The sequence below is a fragment of the Mchenga conophoros genome, linkage group LG20 (assembly GCF_057382185.1).
Source record: "Mchenga conophoros isolate Kocher_MC1m ecotype Shallow Benthic linkage group LG20, M_conophoros_male_GT1.1, whole genome shotgun sequence".
NCBI lineage: Eukaryota > Metazoa > Chordata > Actinopteri > Cichliformes > Cichlidae > Mchenga > Mchenga conophoros.
Genome location: NC_140545.1, coordinates 210,637 through 235,766, shown reverse-complemented (window position 1 = coordinate 235,766; position 25,130 = coordinate 210,637). Strand labels below are relative to the sequence as shown.

Sequence of the window (25,130 nt, the reverse complement as noted above, 5' to 3'; positions counted from 1 at the left end):
CAGAGACAATCCGGCACATAACAGCAGGGTGCAAGATGCTAGCAGGCAAGGCATACATGGAACGCCATAACCAAGTGGCCGGCATAGTGTACAGGAACATCTGTGCCGAGTATAACCTGGAAGTCCCAAGGTCAAAATGGGAGATGCCCCCAAGGGTGGTGGAGAATGACCGAGCTAAGATCCTGTGGGACTTCCAGATACAGACGGACAAAATGGTGGTGGCTAACCAACCGGACATAGTGGTGGTAGACAAACAGAAGGAGACGGCCGTAGTGATCGATGTAGCAGTTCCGAATGACAGCAATATCAGGAAGAAGGAACACGAGAAGCTGGAGAAATACCAAGGGCTCAGAGAAGAGCTCGAGAAGATGTGGTGGGTGAAGGTAACAGTGGTCCCCGTGGTAATTGGAGCACTAGGTGCGGTGACTCCCAAACTAGGCGAGTGGCTCCAGCAGATCCCGGGAAAAACATCGGAGATCTCTGTCCAGAAGAGCACAGTCCTGGGAACAGCTAAGATACTGCGCAGGACCCTCAAGCTCCCAGGCCTCTGGTAGAGGACCCAAGCTTGAAGGATAAACCGCCCGCAGGGGCATGCTGGGGGTTGTATATAAATATATATATATATATATATAAATAAAAGTAAAGAAGGTTAAAAATATGGGGTTGAAAAGGTGAATAAGAGATCCCTTTAAATGTACCACATAAATGCCACGTGTTCACTATTCACTTTATACAGTCTATCATATAATACACTGTGTATAGTGTATACTAACTGAGAGACAGCTACCACTGAGAAGTGTACATGCAAGGAAATAAGACAAAGGAATGGTCTTATTTCTAAGGTCTAAGTGTAAAGTAACAAAAAATAAGAAATGTCCCCTTTCTATTTGTTTAGGTTTTACATACAGCACAGACAGAAAATTATTCTCTTTCTTTGCCTAATTTCTAACTTGGGATTTCTTTTTATATATTTTCTTGTCATTTATCAACCAAAAAAAAGTACCAGTATATCAGCAACAGGCCAATCCTGATATTTGGGCCTGTCCAATTTATCATTTTAGTTCTAAAATTAGCCACAAGGTATGGTTTCCTACATAAAATCTACTTAATATTGTGAGGTGAATAGTGAAGGAGTGAATGATTTCAGACAGTCTTTGGCATCACTATTGAATTTCAATTAATAATGTTGAGTGCAGGTGCATTTTCCCTCTTGATCAAAGAGTACAGTACGCCCGGGCTAAAGGTATGTGTGTGTTTGTGTGTGGGCGTGTCCCAGATCATCATACCTCATTAGAGATGCGCCGATGGTGATTGTTCCTCATACGGACCCTCACTGGACTCTGAACCTCATCAGAGGACGTGCCGGATGCTTGGTCACTCTCCCCATCTGAACCCATCTTCACATTTTCATGGACAATGCCTGTGAAACACAAACGTGCAAAGACTTGAGACTTTTTTCAGGGATTTATGTCTTAGAAAAAGTAAAACAGGGAGAGACAGGAGATGCGACATGCCTTTGGTACAAGGGCGGCATGTCCTACCCACTAGGCTAAAGGGGTGTCCCTTGACATAAATACCTACGCGCAGGTTTTTAGATTGTGTTTAATGACACCCTATTTCATTTCACTACTCTCTCTATGGGATCAGAAGAAAACAAAACATCTGTCTTAAATTTCACTCACCCATTATGTGAATGACACAGTAGGACCCCAACCCCCAAATGATGAATCATACCATCAAGCCACACAGGGGTGTAAAACAAGTGTATAAAATGGTATTGGTAAGATGAGTAAGTACGAGATCAATATTACCCTGCGTGCAATAGGAGCTGCCATCTCTGTGTGCCAACCCCCCCACCACCACACACCTTCATGTGCCCCAGAATCCATCTGATTAATGAGTCACGGTGCAGCAGACAGGACTGTCTACTTCAGTGATGTGTGAGTTTGTGAGTAAATGTGGGGGAAGGGTGGAGGGCTCTCTCTTTGTCTGGGTCATGTACAGCACACACAGTACGTGTGTGTGTGTGGGGGGGGGGGGGTCTCCCTGGTGTTTGTTTTGGTAAAGATAACTTTTTTCATGAAACTGAAGTAGGCTGAGTGCAGTTGCAAGCACACACCTTACAATCATGTACCGTTTACCCATAAAACATCAGCTCCCAACAGCAGAGCACAGACAGATCGAGGGAAGATTAGGAGACAGTGGGGTGGATGGTTTTGGTTGGAACAGCTGATGAAGTGGAAAGAAAAATGAGTCCCCAGAGTGACTGCAACACCTCAGTTGTGGGATTTAACAACTGAGGGCCGGTTAGGTAAAGCTATTTATTACAGTGTGCTGTCTGTCAGCTGTGAAACATCTGAGGCTTATTCTAGGATTTGAAACAGGCTGGTCTCTGGACCAAAAAATATTTGAAAAGATGGAAAACATAGAAAAAAGCACAGATAAGTACTTCTAAAACTGGTTTAAATTGGTCTTTATTCAGTCTTTATCAAATTAATAAGAGGGCATAGCGTTAAAAATAATCCTCTGACTCTGTAGTTTCCCATTAACCTAAAAGCTGAATGATACCTATAGTGTGAAATTATACCTTCTGTAAGTCAATTACACAGTGATTCTTGCTCTCGAGAGTTTAAATTTAATTTTCAGGTTCTATAAAAGTTCTAAAGGCTTGTTAACCTAACCTCCTACAGTGATGAGGTGGTGGTACAGAGACAAACAGCCATACTGTTGCATGACCTAGACACAATATCTAGACAGCTATTGCTGAAATGTAGGCATCTAGTGGGCCTCCAAGTCTGATGTATAGTGCGCAGCCTCAAAGACAGGCACAAGGATACAGGGAATGGATATACCTTTGTAAGAAAATGTCTTTTGTCGCATCAGGAATCAGGAATTAACCCTCACAACCAAGATGGTGAAACATTACACTGAAGGTAAGTGACACCACAGGCTGGAGAAACTGATCCGGGATATCTACTGACAGATACACGCACAACCACACGCATGATGAGTAAGCATCACTGATCATGAGTATCACATGTCTTTCTCACTTTCTGAGAGGTCCCGATCTTGTGTGTTTATGTAAACAGCAGATGTGGGTAGATGAAACAGGATGATCTGACCAGGGAAGTAAAATTCCAGTTAGGGCTGGGCCATATTATACCGTTCACGGTAATACCGGTATAATGTTAGGCAACGATAGGAAAATGAAATATCGCAATAGAATGGGAGTAAAACGCGCATGCGCAGTGCCTTTGTTTTCATACGCACATGGCCGATTGTTGGTTTGTAAAAATGGTGCAACTTCCGTGATGTGGAACTGGTTTGGTGTTTGTCCGTCAGATACACAACAAAGCACATTTTTTTGCAGAACATGCAAGCGGCCGTTGTTATTGTCGTATTTGTCGGACTAAGATGCTCTTAAATCTGGGAGTAATCTGGGTCCCAAACTCCGTATATTTGACTTCAGGTCAAACAACACTGCAGCATCACTGAGAGTTGAAAACTGTCTAAATTCTTTGATCTTTAATAAAACGATCAGCATTGCTGCTTTACCAGGTGTAACTATAAAGTTTAACTTCCAGGCATCCATGAAAACAAAAGTTATTACATTTAACGGAGTTAGAAGTTAGCAGGAAGCTAGCGGAAGTTAGCTCGCTAGTTTCGCTAGTTACCTAAGCATGATATAGCATGTTCTGACGGAGAGATTTCTGAAAAAAATCAAACGTACAGCTCTGCTATCACTTCCAACATAAATGAAGACAGGAAACTAAACAGCAGTGACGTTTGTAGGGTTACTGAAGTTGGGCTAGCTGGTATATAATGATGTGCTACGTGATCGCTAGCGACACAGCTATGTTAGCATAACATAAACAGTGAAGCTGGAGGACGAACACTAACACTTTTCCACTTATAAAAGTTAACGTGAAGGTTCTTCATGGTTAGAGACAAATGCAATCGCATGACAGGATGCTGTAAACGGACCAAACTTCAGTCAGGAGAACAACTGAGATAATCCATCCACAATACGAGGTTAGTCATTAATATACTGCAACAACATGGGAATAGAGCAGCTGCCAGAGAATTCAACATTAATGAATCAATGGTACAGAAGTGGAGGAAGCAAGAAGAATGAGTTTAATAAAGTTTGATTTATCTGACTGCTTTGTTTCGCTTAATGTGCCTTATAATCCCGTGTACCTTATGGTCCGAAAAATGCGTACTGCACACTGCAGTTTAATGTCGCAAAGCACCTCTTTTTAACTTCAGTGGATATTATACATGGTTATGCTCAGGATATGTCAGCCCATTTCTACTGGAAATGCCTTTGGGTTAAACTTTCAGCAAGGAATTTGCATTTGCACTGTTACATTTTTATAAAGCTTTAATGTACATAAAAACCAGCTTCTTGTTTAAGTGAAAATAAATGGAAGGTTGTCTTTTTGCGCTAGTAATGTTGTGGAGTTGTATTTTGTCTCGCATCAATTATATCGTCAGTTATATCGTTATCGCAAATTTTCAAATATATATCGTGATAAATATTTTTGGCCATATCGCCCTGCTCTAATTCCAGTATCACACCATTATGTTACATTCTTCACACTTTCTGTCCTAAACATTCCTCTTAGTCACATTTCTTTCAGTCTTCTGCAGTTTCTTTCTCTTCCTTTCCCATAGATGCCTAAGAGCAGACAGTAAATGTCACAAGCTACCACTGCCTCCCCACATGGAGCCAAGCTGGCCTAGTTAGGGTTGCTGACTCCCTGCTAGTTTGTCTAGAGGAGGGAGTGGGCTACTTTTAGGAGTGTCCTTACTTCACTCTGCTCTGCAAATACTACTTAGTTGAAAATCCATCTCCAGCACATGATAGCAACACGTCAAAAATAAAGAAAAATCCAGGGGAAAGAATATCAAAAGAAGTAAAGGAAGACTTACTTGAAAAGCCCTTCATGGAATAGCATTGGGATTTTTTCACATAAGCCCTCACTCGGCAAAGCCACACATTGAATTCAGTACATTGCTCAAGGGGGAAACAGGCGGTATTCGTAGCCACCGTCCACATCCACATTACCCAATAATAATAATAATACCACAGGCTTTGGCTTTGAACTGAATCCTTTCACTTCTCTTTCATGCTCTCAGGTGAAAAGTTCTCAAACTCCTTTTAAAGCACAGGACATCATGCTTTTTGAATTTGTCCAGAGCAGCACGAACAAAGATACTGCGGTCATTGTGCTGACAAGTAAATGAATAAAAATTCAAAAGAAGAACTTGTCGAACTCTTCACTTCTCTAAGGAGCTCATAGAATCCCTGTAGATAAGCATGTTGCTTGGGGCCAACATGTTGCAAGTTAAGCAGGCACGCAAAGCAAATCATATTTTCACAGTAATAGGTTAAAGATGTTCAAACATGTATGATGAACAGATTCTACTTGCATAAATCTGTGTCTAAGTATAAAGTAAAAACCTGGAACATGCTTGATCGAGCTACTAACATTAATGTCCTACAAAGTCAAATAAAAGTATACAGACAGCATGTATTGATGTTTGCCACAAAAATGTGCCTTCTACCTAAATCCAAACTCTATATTGTAACAACAATCTGATCAGTGGATAAAGTCAGGATGTAGATGAGCTTCTTGAAGACGATGACAGTGATGAGACTCACCAATGCGGTTTCCTGGAGGCCGGCATGAGTCGAGCACTCGAAGCATACGGAAAGGTGACAGCCTCAGTGGGGTGTCTCTCTCCACCATTCTTACCCCCTCTCCCGTTCTAACCTCCCCCGTTTTAAGGTCTCCGACTCTGGGAACACGGGCAGAGCATCCTTGCAGATTGTCTGCCATATCCATTGCTCCAGTGGGTTTAAAGCACTAACATTTGAAGGTGCATTTAATAATGCAAATAAACATTTCATTAAAAAAATCCACTTCAGTTAAGTCCTGGAGCCCAATCAAACCGTGTAGGTGGCACCCAGGTTTGAGTAGCAATAGCTGATTAAGGATCCAAGCTTCCTGGGAAAAACCCAATCCTTAGGCTACCTCTGTACTGCCAGAAGAGCCCCATGCAGTAAAGAACAGGTCTGACATTATAGGAATTGTGCAGACTGCACAGGCACACTAATCAAAATCCAACAACTCCCTCGGCTGCTACTCCACTTTAACACACTCTCCCTCTTCCTGTGTGTTTTTCTTAGCAGACGTTCCTTCTCTCCTCCCTCTCCTTTCTTTTTCCTCTCTGCAGTCGCTCTCTGCGTGCTGACTAAGGAAGGTCAAACACTGTGCAGGTATGCAAAATGCTGCAGAGACGGTCCAACACGTGCAAGCTAGAAACTGTTACAATCTGCCATCTCAGAATAACAGGTGTTCTGTCATCATCGTCCGGACACAAGCCCGCAAACAAGGACTGTGTGCAAGGACTCACAACGCACTTAACTTGCAGCTCCTAGCAAGGAAAACACAGCCAGACCTTCCCTTTGCTTCTGTCCTTTGTGACTTCTTCATTTGCGTTCATTTTTCTTCTTTTTGCTGATGTTTTTCTGCGTCTGTGGCAGATCTCTTCTCTTTGTCCTCCTTCAACTGTTATTCAACACAGCACTATTCAGGCTGTTGTGCTGCTCTCCTTCTTTCCACTCCCTCTCCTGTTCAGTCCCTCCTTGCCTCTGGCGCCGCTATCAGTGTTGTCAGTGCTCCTGCTCCCTCCCTTCACCTTGCTATTACTCCCCTCCCTCTCACATGATAGAAATCTCCATCTCTCTCCCCCCTCCATCTGTCTTTATCTCTCCCTCCCGATTTCTTGCTATCACTGTCTGGGTCCAGAGATGGTGTTGAATATCAGTACAGTCATCCTCTTTTTCTATTCACGAGCCGATGACATTTTCTGCCTGATCGGCCTCTTTCTTGCACTCCATCTTGTTCACCACCTCTTTCTCGTGCTCCCCACCCTCCCTCCTCATGCTTATCGCTCTCTAGTGTAGAAAAATGAAATCCTGAGGCTTCAGAGTGATGCCTATGGCATTCTCTCCGCTCTCCCCTTTCTGCCTCAGTCCCTTCTATATTGACATGAAACACAGGACACAGCAAGCACGCGCTCTTTCCTGCACATCCCACTGCACACAGAGTAACTGTTACAAATACAACTCACATGATGCTGACTATTGGCTATTAGACACACCTGGAGAGCAAACAGACAATTACATCTATACAAACTAACAGCAAGTTCAAAATAATATTAAGAAACAGAACTAAAAGCATTAGGAGCTGATTAAGTAATTTTTTCTTCAAGCTGAGGGATCATTGGGTTGATATTTGTTACATTTATGTGGTACGATCAAAAGGTCTACCCCGCAGAAATCATTTAGTGCAAAGGCTGTTTTTAGATGAATTCCTGAGAATCCCATTTACGTAGCACTTGTAGCTCTGCGATACATGCTGGCTCTCCTCCTTAAACCTGATTGTCATTTTGTTGAAGTTTGTTTAAGTTGCAAGAATGTCCTCTTGACCAAAACACCACGTCCTGTCCTGGCACATGACAGCATGCTGGGACGCAACATACTCCTGGTCATTACTGCTGAATATCCTCTTTCAAAAGATGCTGTTATAGTACAAGTCCCCAATGACCTCTCATACAAGGGACAAATTCATGTTGCACAACCTTGTTGAACAGCAGCATGCTCGTAATCAGACCTGACTTGGGATATGAAATTTACCACTTCAAATGAAAATTGCTCAAAAATGTCCAGAGACAATGTTCCTATTTCAACCAATACTTGAAATATAATTAACTCTCTGAAGAGCACAGTACCAATACGTCCTAAATTGGTATAGGATACAATTTGCTCAGCATCTTTGCGCATAAACCTAACCCTACAGCCTCTCACGTGTTCGCAAAAAAATGGTGGAACAATATTGGGCATCGGAGGTGGGATTCATAGCAGAGAACGAGACCTGTTAACAATTACGAATAAAAACAGTTGTATATGCTGTCTCTGATTCAAATTATTGCTAGAGGCAACAGTCGGTGGATATTGGTAGGACTTAGTCTTCCAGTTCCTACCACATTCTAAAACCTTGCTTACACCCATGACACCTAACATTAGAAAAGTGTTTAGAGAACATGACTGCATCCAAAATGTCAGCATGATAAGGTGTTAAATGCCATCGTTTTGCCATCACACTTCAAAAGCCTATTTTTGACTACTGCAAAATAAAACCCTACCTCTCCCTCAAGGCCAGTGATAGGCTTGTCTTCTAAGCCTTAGTTAACCAAACACACTCATGTGGAGAGCCTCACACACCCTACATGTCAATAATGATGGGCTTAAAAAGACTTAAACAAACTTTGTAATTGTTTTAGACTCTGTAAACATCTTGGGATCTTTGAGATACCGTATTCTTAACACGCTCTGAAAGCATTTTTTAATCTGGATAGGTTACCTTATTCAAAGTGACTTATTTGGGATCATTAAGTACAGAGTAAAGGTCATCTACAGAAAATTAACAGACAGGTATCGATGTACTGTGATGAGCTGCTCAAAACATCAAGAACAAAAGCTCTCAACCCTCCAGCCATCACTGTTTCCCCGCCTTATTAGATTCACAAGTGCAGCTTGTATACATGGAAGATTTCTGTTTTGCTTTGCAGCCACCTCCACAAAGCTTTTTACTTCCCTCCAGGTCTCTGTTACTGTCACTTTATTTGTCCACCTTGTCTTAAACTACATTTTCTTGACTACATTTAAGCTTCTGCATTGTTTTCACCTCCTTTTTAAATCATAAATATTACGATGTGCCTCCAGACAAATAACACAGTAAAAATCAAAGTGCATACAACATCCCTCAGGAACAGGCATACATAGAGACGCGCACTCAAGGCTGCAGGGTGGGAGAATTTAGACTGCAGTAATTACCTCTAAACCTTTTATCTTCATCTAAGGAATCTCATTATTCAATTACTAAGACCAAAGAGCCTACTGTAAGCTACCAGCTCTGTTTATGCTGGCCGGCTACATCTCAACCCCACACTCTACCCCCACCCCATATATGCAGCTCTGAAAAATACATGCATTCATTAGTAACATCTTCCTTCGCTCAGCCATAAGATTCTCAAACAGCAAGTCACCCTAACACACATAAAAAGCTTATGAGACCGACTACATAAAAGGAGTCCACTCCATTGTTCTTCCTAAAACCAATCCGGGAGTGAGCAAATGGATGGCTGAGCATGTATGCAGTGAGGCAGAGGACTACAGCAATTAATACAGCATTAATGCATTACATTAAATCCCTGGCACAGACAACGCGGTCTCTCGTGGTATGGGTGGAGATAAGGGTGGTCTTAACAAGGTGCCAGCTTTTATCTTTTGCACCATTCTGGTCTTATTTGGAGGTTAAATACAGTATTTTGATGTGTGCAGAGGGAAAGAGAAAATACAAAGGGGGGAAAGGAACAAGAGGAGACTTCTTTGACAGTACTGAAAAACAGCAGCCTGAGACAGGTTTTGAGAAAAGCAGGCAGCTTTTAGCACAGCAGTAAAAACAGACGGGAGGACCAGCTAATCCCCAACCATGTAACTACAATTAGAGCGAGCGAGAGACAGAGAGAGAGCGTGACAGAGAGAGGAAGACAAAAAGATGAGGTAGTGGTGAGAAGTAACACTGAAACTGCATTGCTCATCTTTCCTGACTGTAAGTACAGTGTGCTGGGAGTGGGTGTTGGCCCAGATAACAACAGATATCACAAATCTGCAATACCTTTTGGACTCAGACTCCTGGCCAAACACATATAACCCCACAGCCCATTTACACAAATTAAAAGTGTATTAAATTAAACTGATACAACGCAAGTTGGACAAACACAGAGGGAAAAAGTGAAAGGGTGGGTAATCTCTTTAGCGCAGGAACAAGAGATTGCATCATCATGTCACTCTATTAAAGGCTGCAACGTGCTCTGACTGCTGAGTGGCACACAGTGAGTCAGCGAGACCAACTAGTGGGAAACACACACACAGACACGCACAGACACACGCAGTGCCTCTCAACATTTTAAACTATACCTTATCAAGACCTAAATAATAGAGTAGCCTTCTTTCTAGGCTGAGTCAAGTCTATGTCCTTTTAGGAGCTTCTGTACACTCAGTGGCACCCGTGGATTTCCTACAATGAAGTCACTGCCAGATCAACAACTTGTGGGCTCAAGAAGGTAAGATGGTCAACAAACCAATGCATAGTTTTTCTACCAGAAAACACTGATAGCTTTTTTTAAATATGTAAAATATCCCTGAATCTCATAATGAAATGAAACATTTGGTTTGTTTCTATTTTAAAAAAGCACTGTTATCTTAACAATATCGTCAATGTCGACATATAAGCTTTAAAAATATAGTATCAGTATATTCAAATTGGGAAATAAGCAGCATTATTATTATACAAGTACGGCACCATGCAATAGTACATTATCAACCCTCCCCTATGTTGCAGTATCTGTTTTTTCATTAGGATTGTTTTAGTTTTATTCAAGCATTGTCTAGTTATCATATTCCCAGCTCACAGGATTACAACAAACCATAAGCTGCTGTTATAAGTCGAGTTCCCTTCATCTAAAGCTCAGTGAATGCAAGGAGTCTCGTTGCGGTCTATCTCCATCTCGCAGGGTATTCACAACACAAGTCTGATGTGACTCCTGAAGGAGCTGATGTGAAAAACCCTACCATTCCTCCTCACGCTTTTATCATTTCTACCTCTCATTCTCTCATAAATCACAGTTTGTTAAGCTTTATCTCATTCGAAACCCATCTCCGGCATGATCATCCTCATCTTTTCTTTCCATCCATCCCAGACTTTCTTTTCTTCGGTACATTCTGCCCTACTGCTCCTGATATAAGCCGTTCTGCCACAGTGGGAAATGAGATTACTGGGATCTATATAGCCACAGACCACATTACATAATGTAGAGAGAAGGAAAAAGTAATTGCATGTGAGTGCTGTGAGCATGTGTTATATGTGCGTGTTTGTAAATGTTGGATTAAGGTCATTAGAGTTTTATCCCTCCACCCTCATAGTAAGTGTTGCCAGGATAGAAAAGTTGTTTCGGTAAACACTGTTTTACACTCACACACACACACACTCACACACACGCCTCGCCTATAGGAAGCAAAACTGACACGAGTTCAGTACGTGACTATTTCAAAGGGTGGCAGTATTACTCTGGCCTGATGTTTTGTGCGGGTCAAGGTTTATATATTATACAGCTGCAACAAGAATCCTAGTGGATCATCTGTATTGCTAAATATGACCTCAGCATTAACTACATTTTTGCAAAAGTAGATAAAGTTAATCAATTTTACAAACCCAAATGCACAACTGAATGTTATAATGTTTCTAATGAAGTTGTGGTAAAAAGGTGCATATGCTTCTGGTGCCTTCCAGGGCAGCTGTCTGGTCGGTTTGCTCTTCGTATCATTTGTGTTTTATTTGCTTTCTTTTTTCTAAATCTTTAAAGCAGTCGATATTGAAGCACGAACACGGTGTCCCTTATTACTTCCTAGTTCTCTTTCACAAAGTTCTATATTGTTCACACTCAGATGCATCTTGTACACAAAGCACATGCTCACAACACTCACATGCAAAAAAGGATCAAACACACAGAAAACACATGACTGAATGACACTGAAAACAATGAGGAAACTGACTTGTCAAAGCAGCAATGTTCACTGTGGTTATCTGATCATTTTACACAGGTGCATCATTGAACATGAACTTATGATGTAACTGTAAAAGCCAGTTGGTATAATAAGTACTTTATACAGTGCTATGCAAAAGTATTTAGCCACCCCTCATTTCTTTATATTTTGCTAGGAAAACGGGAAACAGATGCAAACGTAAGTGAAGATACATTATGTAAGGCAGAACAGAGTGTGTACAGATCTTATGAGTTTTAATGTGAACCCCTTTTCCAAATTTTTCTTGTTTCTTTAAGTCTTCACAAACCGTTAGTATGTTGTGCACGTGCATGTGTGTGCGATTCAGATGCTTTCGAGATGGTATTGCATCTGTGAATCAAAATCTGATGGTACTCTTCTGTGTCCATAAATCTATGAGTTTAGTCATCCCAGCTAACAAAGAGCAAGGGGCAGGGTACACCTCGGACAGGTTGACAATCTGATGCAGGCTCATTTTCCAGTTTCCTAAATTTATTTAAGGACACACTGCACACCATGCTGAAATATGCCAGGTTTAGGGTAAATAGCTCTTTGCTAGTGCAAAAAAACTATTTTATCCCTGTCAAACTGTGATATTTGATTCAACTAAAGAAATGTGAATATTTTTTGTGACAGGCTACTAATAACAAAGCTTACTATCAATTTAAAACTGGAACTTTGCTAAGATTTCTGTTATCTGTAGATACGATAATGGTTCATCCTTGAGTTTGGTGCATTTTTCCTTGAAAAGGCAGGTATAGTGTTAGTGTTAAATAGCTCAACAGACCAAAAAGGGAAAAAAAAGAAACAAGGAAACCGTTCCTCTGAACACGGTCAAGGACTGGGCTATAAACGAATGAAAAAGCAGCCAATGCGCAAAGAAAATTTTAAAAACCTCCAAAAAGCCTGGAGAGCTAGCGCTCATGATCACTTCAAAATTACAAGACAGTCACGCTCCTTGGAATCAAAATATAAGAAAATGAACGGCACTCTGTACAGCAGTGTCAGCAATTCAATTAAATGCCTATAGTGGCATACAGAGCAGCATAAAATATGAATAATCATGAATATTCAGCACCTTTTGTATGTTTCTTTGTTTACTTACAGGTTTCCGTGTGTGTGTGTGTGTGTGTGTGTGTGTGTGTGTGTGTGTGTGTGTGTGTGTGTGTGTGTGTGTGTGTGTGTACCCAGAGATCCAGTCCTGTGCAGGCTCAGGAAGGCTCTGTCTCGTTCTAGCCCCCCACCTGGCTCTCTGCGCAGGGCGGTGCGGCCCAGATGACCAGCATATTGACGCAGGAAGGAGGGAGCGCTATGGGAGGCGGGAGGGTGTACAGAGCACACCACCATGGGCTCTGAGATTCACAATGAAGACAGACAGCCAAGGAGAAAGAGAGTCCCACAGTGGATGCAAAAGAGAACAGAAAACTCAGAAGGGAAAGAGGTTGATCAAAGAAAAGAGAAAGGGGTTCAGGCGAGAGGAAGAAAACAGTGAAATAGAGAAAAAGATGACAGGAATTGTAAAATGGAATGAGAGAAGAAGAGAAAAAAGATGACACAAAGTCACACACAGACAGGCACAGAAAGGTAGCAGAACATGTAGGAACAGTACAATATGTAGTAGTAAGAGATAAAAGGCTGGAAATGCACACAGCTCCTGTAATCATGCTGTAATCATTCTGTAATTATGTGAGGAGCCGCTGTAGCACGGAAACAGAAATGAAAATAGAAAGTGTACGAGGCATAAGGCATGCATCGTGGAAAATCTGTTGACTCATAGAACTCACAGTGAAGTAGCAGCAGAAAGAAATGCAGACATGCACACATAAAACTTGCAGACACACTGTAGCAGACAGGTCACCGAGCTATGGGAGTAATAATAATCATTGATGTAAGGGCTACAAGAGATTTTTGGTTGTCTGTGTTTGGAAAATGAACACCTAAAGGTCAAAAACTCCTTGAGTTTTTCCAAAGCAAAGCACCTAAACTAAGGACGTTTACATGCAGCATACATGTACTGTCAGCTTTCTTTCACACAGATTAATGTGTAATTATTGAATTCTGTTAGTAGAGTGTGGGTGGAGGCCCACACGACATAATTCTCTTCAAATTGCTCTTCAAATTTCACTCAAATCACCAAGCAAAGGTAAATTCACCAGCCGAGTTTCTTTTTTCTCCGTTTTACTTAAGCAAAACAAGCTAACTGGTCCAGTAATACACTGACAGAAAGGAACTGCAGTGAACACGAGCCTTGACATTGCTTCTCATTAGCAAGAAAAATGTGAGAAGTATTTTCTACCACTCTTTTGTACAGTTTGACTTATATAGAGAGATGCTGTGCACCCAGGGGGAGAAGGGGAGGATACAGCAAGGGAAAAGGACAGAAGGAGATAGTAATGTAGAGCAGTTGGTTAAAGTTTAATGTCTCTCCTCATCACTAGCTCCATTCCACTCCTTCTCTCACTTGCTAGCTGGACTCTTTGGAAATGACATCGGTTTAGCTATCAAAACAAAAGCAAGGGATGTAAAAATAGAATGAAAAGGAGAAAGAAGCCAGTAAGCAAAAATGAATGGGGCAGAGCTATAGATGCTGCAGCCCAGGAGCTGTAGTGACAGCAACAAGCAAGCATCATCGCTCCTTGCCAAGCAGCCAACAGAACACAGCTATATTTGAACACTTAAGCTTTGTTGTTTTGTTTGACACAAAAACCATCTGCCAAAGCTGAGACACCCTCCTTTCTCCCTATGTTCTGACAAACACATACAAAGATAGTGCCTGGGTGCGAGGTCTCTGATTCTTCCCAAGTGGGACCTGCAGTCACGGACGATGCCCAGCAGATGGCACCCAGAGTGTCTTAGGATGACACTGTTTTTCAGACTTTCTTCTAGAAGCAAAGACATTTTCTATCTCTTATGTGAAAACATGAAGAATCAAACAGTGTGTCTGAGTTCTGACAGATTTGGGAATTCCCACACATTCCCAGCGTACACTGCCATTCAGTCTTGATGACTGAGTGGTTAACTGAATTGTTAGGTTAATTGTGATGAAGATTGTGGTAAAGATGATGATGGTTAACATGGATGGCTTCAGTGGGTTATAGAAGCAGATGAAGCTACCATGAATATGCTTCTGTGTAGCATTTGCATGTCTGTATGACTTTATGAGAGTAGTGGACATGAAAAAAAGTGACAAACACACATTTAAACAGGCACATACAGTTTATGAGATATTTGCATTAAGAAATGTGTTATTTCTGAGAGGGCATCAGTGTAAATGAATGACATAAAGTGAGGAAAAGTGAAAGATCTGCTCCCTTAATTCTGTATGACCTTCATCCATCATAAAGGACCTTTGCTTTAACCCTCTCCACCTACACCATCATTTAGTTATTGCTTGGTCTTCTTGTACTGAATAAAAGCTCTAAATGAAGTCGTAATGTCTTGAAATGTTGCAAAACAAGAGCAGGTGTCCTTTAATAACTGCAGTTGCATGAAAAGAAAATCTGCATAACAGATGCTGGAGTCAGACTCTGCAACTCCTACAAGGGTTATGGAGATGACACATCTATTCTTTATCATAAGAACAGTATAAGCTGTTTGTCTGTTTCTTCTACTATACACTGTGTTACTGTAATTCCAGTATATACAGTGGGGCAAAAAAGTATTTAGTCAGCCACCGATTGTGCAAGTTCCCCCACCTAAAATGATGACAGAGGTCAGTAATTTGCACCAGAGGTACACTTCAACTGTGAGAGACAGAATGTGAAAAAAAAATCCATGAATCCACATGGTAGGATTTGTAAAGAATTTATTGGTAAATCAGGGTGGAAAATAAGTATTTGGTCAATAACAAAAATACAACTCAATACTTTGTAACATAACCTTTGTTGGCAATAACAGAGGTCAAACGTTTACTATAGGTCTTTACCAGGTTTGCACACACAGTAGCTGGTATTTTGGCCCATTCCTCCATGCAGATCTTCTCGAGAGCAGTGATGTTTTGGGGCTGTCGCCGAGCAGCACGGACTTTCAACTCCCGCCACAGATTTTCTATGGGGTTGAGGTCTGGAGACTGGCTAGGCCACTCCAGGACTTTCAAATGCTTCTTACGGAGCCACTCCTTTGTTGCCCGGGCGGTGTGTTTTGGATCATTGTCATGTTGGAAGACCCAGCCTCGTTTCATCTTCAAAGTTCTCACTGATGGAAGGAGGTTTTGGCTCAAAATCTCACGATACATGGCCCCATTCATTCTGTCCTTAACACGGATCAGTCGTCCTGTCCCCTTGGCAGAAAAACAGCCCCATAGCATGATGTTTCCACCCCCATGCTTCACAGTAGGTATGGTGTTCTTGGGATGCAACTCAGTATTCTTCTTCCTCCAAACACGACGAGTTGAGTTTATACCAAAAAGTTCTACTTTGGTTTCATCTGACCACATGACATTCTCCCAATCCTCTGCTGTATCATCCATGTGCTCTCTGGCAAACTTCAGACGGGCCTGGACATGCACTGGCTTCAGCAGGAACACGTCTGGCACTGCGGGATTTGATTCCCTGCCGTTGTAGTGTGTTACTGATGGTGACCTTTGTTACTTTGGTCCCAGCTCTCTGCAGGTCATTCACCAGGTCCCCCCGTGTGGTTCTGGGATCTTTGCTCACCGTTCTCATCATCATTTTGACCCCACGGGATGAGATCTTGCGTGGAGCCCCAGATCGAGGGAGATTATCAGTGGTCTTGTATGTCTTCCATTTTCTGATGATTGCTCCCACAGTTGATTTTTTTCACACCAAGCTGCTTGCCTATTGTAGATTCACTCTTCCCAGTCTGGTGCAGGTCTACAATACTTTTCCTGGTGTCCTTCGAAAGCTCTTTGGTCTTGGCCATGGCGGAGTTTGGAGTCTGACTGTTTGAGGCTGTGGACAGGTGTCTTTTATACAGATGATGAGTTCAAACAGGTGCCATTCATACAGGTAACGAGTGGGGGACAGAAAAGCTTCTTACAGAAGACGTTACAGGTCTGTGAGAGCCAGAGATTTTCCTTGTTTGAGGTGACCAAATACTTATTTTCCACCCTAATTTACGAATAAATTCTTTACAAATTCTACCATGTGGATTCATGGATTTTTTTTTCACATTCTGTCTCTCACAGTTGAAGTGTACCTCTGGTGCAAATTACTGACCTCTGTCATCATTTTAAGTGGGGGAACTTGCACAATCGGTGGCTGACTAAATACTTTTTTGCCCCACTGTATGTAGGTGCACACAGTGTAGTGTAGTTGAGCATCACAAACACACTACGTTTCAGTCACAAAAATTTTAACTTTGGCTGTTAATTTAACTGTAGGTCTCTGTGCACATACTGTATGTCTGAGTGCCAATGCTTGCTAATGTGTTTGCATGTACATGTGTGAGGGCACTCGTTCACATCTCTCACCATTGTCCCTGGCTGTGGATGCCTCATCCAAGGCCATCTGTTCTGCAAGTTCGGACAGAGAGTCATCAACGGGCCGAGCACTGCGTAGAGACATGGACAGCCTCCGCTTGATGATCTTCATCCTGTCCATCTTTTCAGTCACACAACTGGGGCCCTCAGGCCTGAGGGGGAAGAAAAGCACCACCTTCATTATAATTATATAATCAAAAGCACTACCTGCAACATGTTCAGAGCTGTCATTATCACCATCGGCAACCACCACATCCATGCTACCCTGTTATTCTATCATTGTGCAGGTAAACTATTGCAGTGCAACCCGTGCGCATTTTCTGCATTTCGTTAAGCTCCCAGAAATTCTGTTTGCTCATACAGCCTGTGTCCTCATTGTTATGTATCCCAAGAGCAAACATTGCAGAATAAAAGACAAAGAATGAGATGAAGAAAACCCACGGAGGGGTAGAAAAAGAGAGAAAAAGAAATGTACAAACAAAAAAAGTACAGAAAATAAAACCAAACTGCTGACAATGCAACTTCCCGGAGGTTTCAGACCAGAGCAGCTTTCCCAGATGAGCTGTGATTGACAAGCATTTCACTGGGTGGTCCATAAACTACATGCAATGAATTAATTGCGTATGAACTGCAGTCTAAAGTATTATCATACGACGCATCGACACATCTACAGCAAATCCTTCAATATTCCATTTTAGCCTGCTGTTCATATGATAACTAAACTGGTGGAAAGTTAGTTGTAAATAAGGCACAGTGTCTATGCATCTGCAGGACAGAAGTATCCCATCCTTAAAATAAATGTGGACAAAGGGACATAGTGTTTTTACAGCAACTTGCTCTATGTATTCAGTGGTACAGCCACACTGTGTGTATTTGTGCTTGTATACCTCTTTGTAAACCTCAGTGAGCTTTCAAATATATATATTGTTTAGGGCGCCTCTCAGTAGACATTTCTATTTCATGAGTGTATGTACAGTACTGTGCCTTTGCATGTGTGGAGTTCTGTGTATGGAAGTCAGTTTGTTATGTCTTCTACTCTCTGCCTTAATGGCCTGAAGGTAGGCACAGCTATGGCAGAGTATTCCTGTCTCCCTTCCACTTCCTGCTCCTTCTATCAAACCCATAAGGGCTTGTGAGCTAGCACGCAGAAGTGCGCAGACACACACTCACACAGCGACATGGGCAAATACACACTGCACCCACTGCCTTTCTCTTTGTGTCCAACTTTGGAGGCCTCTACAAAAGCCATTCATCCTTTCAGGCTCTACGTTTTTCAGGCCTATTAGAGACAACTAGTGCTCAGAGGGAATTCAAACATTAGCGCTGGGGACAACTGGCCTTTTTTCACCAGAAGATGTGCTTAGGACAATATCTATTGCTCACAACATTGCCTCTGCCAGTTTACATGAGATTACTGTAGTTAGATGTCGTTTACACCTTAGCTGCAAGCTTTTCTTCGAAGATAAAAAAACAAGCCAAAGAAGGGAAAAAACAGAGAAAAAGGAAAGTAACTTGTTTATTTTGTATTATGCGCTACATGGATTATTAGTATGCAATAAATCCCCCCCCCCCCCGAATCCTCATTTGCATGCTTTCCCAGACTTCATTAGAGAAGGTGGCTGCTTGGACAAGAAGATTGGGTTCTCCTCACGTAACCTTGGAGTGACTATCCATAAATTTTCAGGAATAAATGAGTCATATTAGGGGGAAACACTTGAGATATAATTTTCTGCCTATTACCCAGATAAATAAATGCCAGTGTTATCATTAAGACAGACAGATATTGCTGGTATCCAGGCAAGCACACACACATAGACATAGACACAGACAAACAGGCACACAACAATAACCAATTCCCCAGTCTTCCTCTTATCTGGGTTGAATTAGCATGGACAGTAACACAAATCTCAGCATCCAGTGGGTCATACAGAGAAGCACTTCTGGGTATCTCTGTATGTATAGCAACTTAAGATTTCCAGTTTTATCATAGAACAAAATAAGGGTCTCTAATAGACTGTTATACAAAATAAACACATAGCATTCATTATAAATATTTCATTTTATGGAAATATAGCTTACTTAATCCTCCTTAAATTGTAAGGTTTGTTATTTTTAAAGATGTTTTTTCAGGAAATTCAAGACAGACAGATTTTTTTTCCACTTGATGAGCTTTGTTTAATAAAACTATGAAGCTAAGGCTATACCACATTTTATTCTTAATGACAATATAAGATGTGTTCAGATGTTCCGGAGCGTTTAAGTGCAACAGTGATGGTCAAGAATCAAATTGACTGTGCACTCAATTTTGAGTCTTGTGTGATGCAGATGGAGCTGCGAGTGTGACGAAGTTGGCAGAGCCCCATCAGTGAATGAGATAGGACATGTGGCTCCATGCTGCAGCATGTGCAGACGGACACCTGGCAAACCACAAATAACTCTGCTATGCATAACTCCCACTTAATGGAGGGACGCACTCCAGATGACAAAGGCTACACTCATTCTCTAGGACATTCAAAAGCATAACAAGCACTGGTGTTTTAGCTCTGAAAGCAATACAGAGCATAAACTCATATGCATTAAGAAGGGCTGTGTAATAAAACAACACAAGAGATCAAAGGTCAACGGAGTAATTGATATAAAGCAGGAAAAAGATAAAACCTCTGACTTTCTACCACACTGTGTTTTCACATGCATGTGTGGGGTGGTTGCATGGATATTGTAGCCTGGAGGTGAACTAAAAGACTCCTGAGGAGGAAAGAAGAGGAACAGTCTGATTTATTCAAGACACACCATTTGGGTTGCTAGGTTACAGGCCCAGACTGGAACCGCAGTTTCTGTCTATGAGGTAAAGAGAAAAGGAAAAGCGAGAGAGAAAGAGGCAAAAAAAAAAGAAGCTGATAATTCAAAATTCGCATCTCTCAGTACTGACACCCAAACATGCCAGTGTCAGCTTCAGAAACTTCCTGCCAAACTTCTTGGGATGAGAGCATAACGGAGCATCATTCATCCAACTTGGCTCTAGGATTATGCCAATTATGACTTCTTCAGAGGAAAAGTAATGAATGGACCACGGGGCCGATGCCTGCACAATGAATGTGTAATATACACACAAGCTGTCCGATGCATTCATAAAACACACATGCACACACACAGAGTATTTCAGCTGTTTGTGTGACCATGGTCTCCATTTTCTTCAGCCATATTGTCTTACATCCAGCACCTATTTTTCTTTTTCTTTTCATTAGAAATAAACAAGCGTTACTCTGAAATTCAATGACACATGAATCATACGCATGCATGCACACACATGCAATGTGGCAGAGTGGAACAGGCACTCAGTGCCACTCCAATGCCACAACATTGCTTTTGCACAGCAGCCTGGGGATGCATGAGTAACGCACAAATCTGCCCAACTACAGAATCCGACACACATCCACCCAGACAATAGTCCCTTCTCATTATAAACCCAAGGGCTTCTTGTCTGCATCCCATCACTAAATCTGAATCTACGGAGACAGATTAAGAGAATAATATATGGAAAGAAGTTGAATGAACAAGCACAACAAAATAACAAATAAAACATATTGGAAAAGACTGAGCAAAAGATCTAGAATGTCATTGTGTGCCATGAGAGGAGAAGAAAGTGTGACTGTATGATTGTTGGCAGATCTGGCTCATGAGGATCAGAGAAAGTACAGAAAGATTAGTACATGTTCATTTCAGCCTTTGCAGTGTGACTGTTATCATTATCACGATATTAATACAAAGGGACTTTAGATACATAAATGGCAAATATATAACTTTTAATCTTACTTATCTCTTCAGACATAACAATATTATGATAACATCATGGTACAATAACATAGATGCAGGCCTATACACAGAAGTAGATCCGAAAAGCTCATTTGGGAACATTGGGAGAACACTACATTACAATACTGTCATCTATGGAAAGTTGGCACAGTTTAACTACTGAATAACTTTCCATCCAAAACGTTATCATTATGTAACAACAACAACAACAACAATAATAGTAATAATAACAAGAATACACTGTTCTGAATATAAACTACCTTATTCGATTATAAAAATGAACAACATTCAAGAAAATTCTTCCTACTGTGTAACGAAGTGATTTCCTGGCAATACATCCCCACTTTGAAATAAAGAGCTCTTTGCCAAAGAAAAAGGAAGAGTAGAAGGGTCAGGAACTCATGACCACAAATTAAAATACATATTCAAGATCATCACGCATTATTACTGTTCGTGGATTATTAGTGTCATTTTATTTTATTCGGGGTGCATTGCAAGGGCAACAGAAGTAACGGATGCGCGCAGTGTTCAATCTGGACTTCCCACTTTGAGATGTCCATAAATTATTTAGCGCACAGTGATACTCCCAGCACACTTCAAGGAAATAATGTGGAGCCCTGCGTTCGCCAGTGACGTTAATTGTTCAGCGTGTGCGGTGTGGGTTTATGGCGAACATCCACGAGGTTATCGACAGCACTGCAGGACCGCAGCACACTCTCTCTGGACTGTCACATATACGGGCGAGATATCCCGTACAGTCTCGACGTGACTGCGGGCAGGGCGCACACAAGTGAACAGCACAAAGCAGCCCCCACACAGCACCACGTACAGCAAACACACCAAACATACACGGTGGCGCTCCGGCTCGGGCCTGGCTGGGAGATTCCTCCACCTTCCAGGCCTTTTACACTTTCGGCCAGTTCCTCTCTCCCCGTGTTTTCCTGACGCGAGTATCCGGTAGGAGGAGAATCCAGCAGGGCAAAGAAAAGTTAAACATCCGCCAAGCAAGCTCAGAAACTCAAAGGAAAGGGGGGCTGGGGTCATCTTTGACGCTATCCTGACCTTTAAGTTTCTATTTGAACGGCGTAGGGCGCCGAAATGGTTTCACACTTTAGGCTCTATTGCCCAAGGGACTTAAATTTGGATTGGACTTTGGTGCCCGTGTCGCCATTTATCGGCTTTATCTGCTACTGCGATTCAGTTTTCTGCAGTGATCTGTCTACAGCACTTCCACACAGACGCGCAATCTGACCCCGGTCACGCCAACTTATAAACGGCATCTTTGTTTAACGACTCGAAAAATAAGCCTACCTGGAACGTCAGGTGATCGGACACCCGTGGTTGGGTATAGATGCTGGTTATTATAACACAGCCAGAACGACGACACGACCGAATATAAACAAACAAACGGGAACCGCTGCCACTGACCTGCTAGTGTTTCTGCTGCAGGAGACTATTGTTCCACTTCTGTATGGTAATCCAGGCAGCACGTTGGGATGAAGCCACTGCGACAAGTTCCTCCAACTACTTTGCTGCAAAAAAAAATACACCAGATCGCCTCCAATCCTTCAAATAATTTGCATCGGAGCGCCGTACGGTGTGTCGCAGTGTCCGGTCGCTTGGATGACTACATAGCTGGTCCGCTGTATTTCATTTTTCGCGTTAACTTTCGCTCACAAACTGCACCGTCCCGTCCGGTGATGATCAGCCATGTCGCTGCTGCTGCTGCTGCTGCTGTGTAGATCCCAAGTGGAAGCAGTGGCGTGATCCCGGAAAACAACGCAAGGGATGTGCGTGTGTGAGATACACTGTGAACGTGTGCGTATCGGAGCCTTTCAACATCCACCCCCAAAACCACCAACTCTTAACAGTGTCTTTCTCAGGAAAAAGGGGGAGGTCAGATAGATTAATTCGGGGTAGCACCGTCACCGGGGAAATTAGCTTTCATTATCCAAACCCCATTCCCATCTAAATATGCACCTCAGAGAAAATTCCTAGTGAATAATGCATAGATATTATGGAAATTCAGCAGAATGATCCACCCCTGCATAGTTGGCATCCACATCAAGGAATTACTGCCAAGTTTCGCTTGCCAGCATCAAACAAACACTCCCGAAGATCCATAATCGCGAAGGCTAAATTAAGACTGATTTTATTCGGCAGGGATTTTTTATTTTTTGGTTTTTTGGTTTGTTTGTTATTTGTGCTGGTGTGGATGAGTTTAATTACACTCCTTAAAAGCCCCGTTACATGCAGTAATGACCTTATTAACATTATCAGCTTTGTTCTCCTTGTAACGTGGCTACTTTAGAACATACTTGAACAGCTTCGCATGTTTTTGAAGACAATCATTAAAAAAACAATACGTTATTACAGGTGATCCCTTTGTTTTTAGAGGGGATCACCTGGATTCCCCACCAATTGCGTGGGAAATCATAGATGACACAGCAAACAGTTGATGGGGATAACTCTGCCTGCTGAACTTCATCGCCACCACGTGGCTAAAGCAAGAAGCAGAAGCCTGCATTCACGTATAAGACAAATTCTGCAGGGACTGTTTAAAGTAGTCCCTGTACACTTAGCACGCATAGAAGGAGAAAAACATTGTGTCTGGCTTCTAAAACTGCACCAGAACATTGCCTAAACTCTGCGCAACTTATTGCAACAAGATAAGCAACTACAGTAAGCATATATTTTGAAATAAAATTAAATAATAAACACATTTGAGTATGAATGTAGGAAGCATTAAAAAAACGAAAGTACACAAATCATAATAACGATCAAGTAAAATAATTCCAGATATGCCATAGAAATTTTTTCTTATTAACATCAACAAAGACACATGAAATGCTCCCTGTACATTTCCAAACCATACACACTCTATCCATTAAATTCATCTGCCATAAGAAAATGCCACAAACAATAGAGCAGACGTAAATGGCAGTTACATATTTTACACTTTATAATAAATATGTTCTCACATAACAACCATCTTCCTTTTATTTTCCAGCTGCTCCCTTTAGGGGTCCCCAAAACATATCATCTGCCTCCTTCTCACTCTATCACTAGCATCCTAGTCTGTCACACCTCTGCATGCCCTCTTTCACTGCATCCACAAAGGTCTTCCTCTTCCTCCTGCCTGGCAGCTCCATCTTCAACATTCTTTGCCCAACAAATCCACTCTCCCTCCTCTAGACATATCCAAACCATCTCAGGCTCACCACTCTTAAATAAACTTAACAAATTTTACAGCATAATACAATAAATGTCTGCATTGCTTATCAAATTACAAAACACTCTTGAGCAGACAGAAGAGTACAATCTCATTAGCCCCACATCATCATATGATGATTTTTTTTTTATTAAACAGAAATGATAGCTATACATTCGAAAAACTGTACAGGGAGTGCAGAATTATTAGGCAAGTTGTATTTTTGAGGAATAATGTTATTATTGAACAACAACCATGTTCTCAATGAACCCAAAAAACTCATTAATATCAAAGCTGAATGTTTTTGGAAGTAGTTTTTAGTTTGTTTTTAGTTTTAGCTATTTTAGGGGGGTATCTGTGTGTGCAGGTGACTATTACTGTGCATAATTATTAGGCAACTTAACAAAAAACAAATATATACCCATTTCAATTATTTATTTTTACCAGTGACACCAATATAACATCTCCACATTCACAAATATACATTTCTGACATTCAAAAACAAAAACAAATCAGCGACCAATATAGCCACCTTTCTTTGCAAGGACACTCAAAAGCCTGCCATCCATGGATTCTGTCAGTGTTTTGATCTGTTCACCATCAACATTGCGTGCAGCAGCAACCACAGCCTCCCAGACACTGTTCAGAGAGGTGTACTGTTTTCCCTCCTTGTAAATCTCACCTCCACCTTGCTGGCGTCGGACTGGAGCTCTCTGCCCTTTACCAATCCAGCCACGGGCCCATCCATCTGGCCCATCAAGACTCACTCTCATTTCATCAGTCCATAAAACCTTAGAAAAACCAGTCTTGAGATATTTCTTGGCCCAGTCTTGACGTTTCAGCTTGTGTGTCTTGTTCAGTGGTGGTCGTCTTTCAGCCTTTCTTACCTTGGCCATGTCTCTGAGTATTGCACACCTTGTGCTTTTGGGCACTCCAGTGATGTTGCAGCTCTGAAATATGGCCAAACT

At 41.8% G+C, this 25,130-nt stretch overlaps 1 protein-coding gene across 6 annotated transcripts in view; it reads right to left on the bottom strand.

Annotated features, from left to right (window-relative positions):
• Nucleotides 1–22,851, bottom strand: part of LOC146549943 (cyclin-dependent kinase 17-like) — a 45,240-nt gene extending 22,389 nt beyond the window's left edge. The window contains exons 1-4 of one of the 6 annotated variants that reach the window (XM_085258710.1): nt 22,380–22,851; nt 17,130–17,290; nt 12,886–13,050; nt 1,287–1,420 (exon numbers count right to left, since the gene is read on the bottom strand). In XM_085258710.1, coding sequence (XP_085114836.1) covers nt 1,287–1,420; nt 12,886–13,050; nt 17,130–17,259 — 429 coding nt within the window. In that variant the 5' untranslated portion in view covers nt 17,260–17,290; nt 22,380–22,851. Of the gene's footprint in view, nt 1–1,286; nt 1,421–5,668; nt 6,670–12,885; nt 13,051–17,129; nt 17,291–22,262; nt 22,342–22,379 lie in introns of those variants that run through there. The other 5 variants (XM_085258712.1, XM_085258711.1, XM_085258714.1 and 2 more) reach the window with 5 other exon arrangements.
• Nucleotides 22,852–25,130: the final 2,279 nt, after the last annotated feature.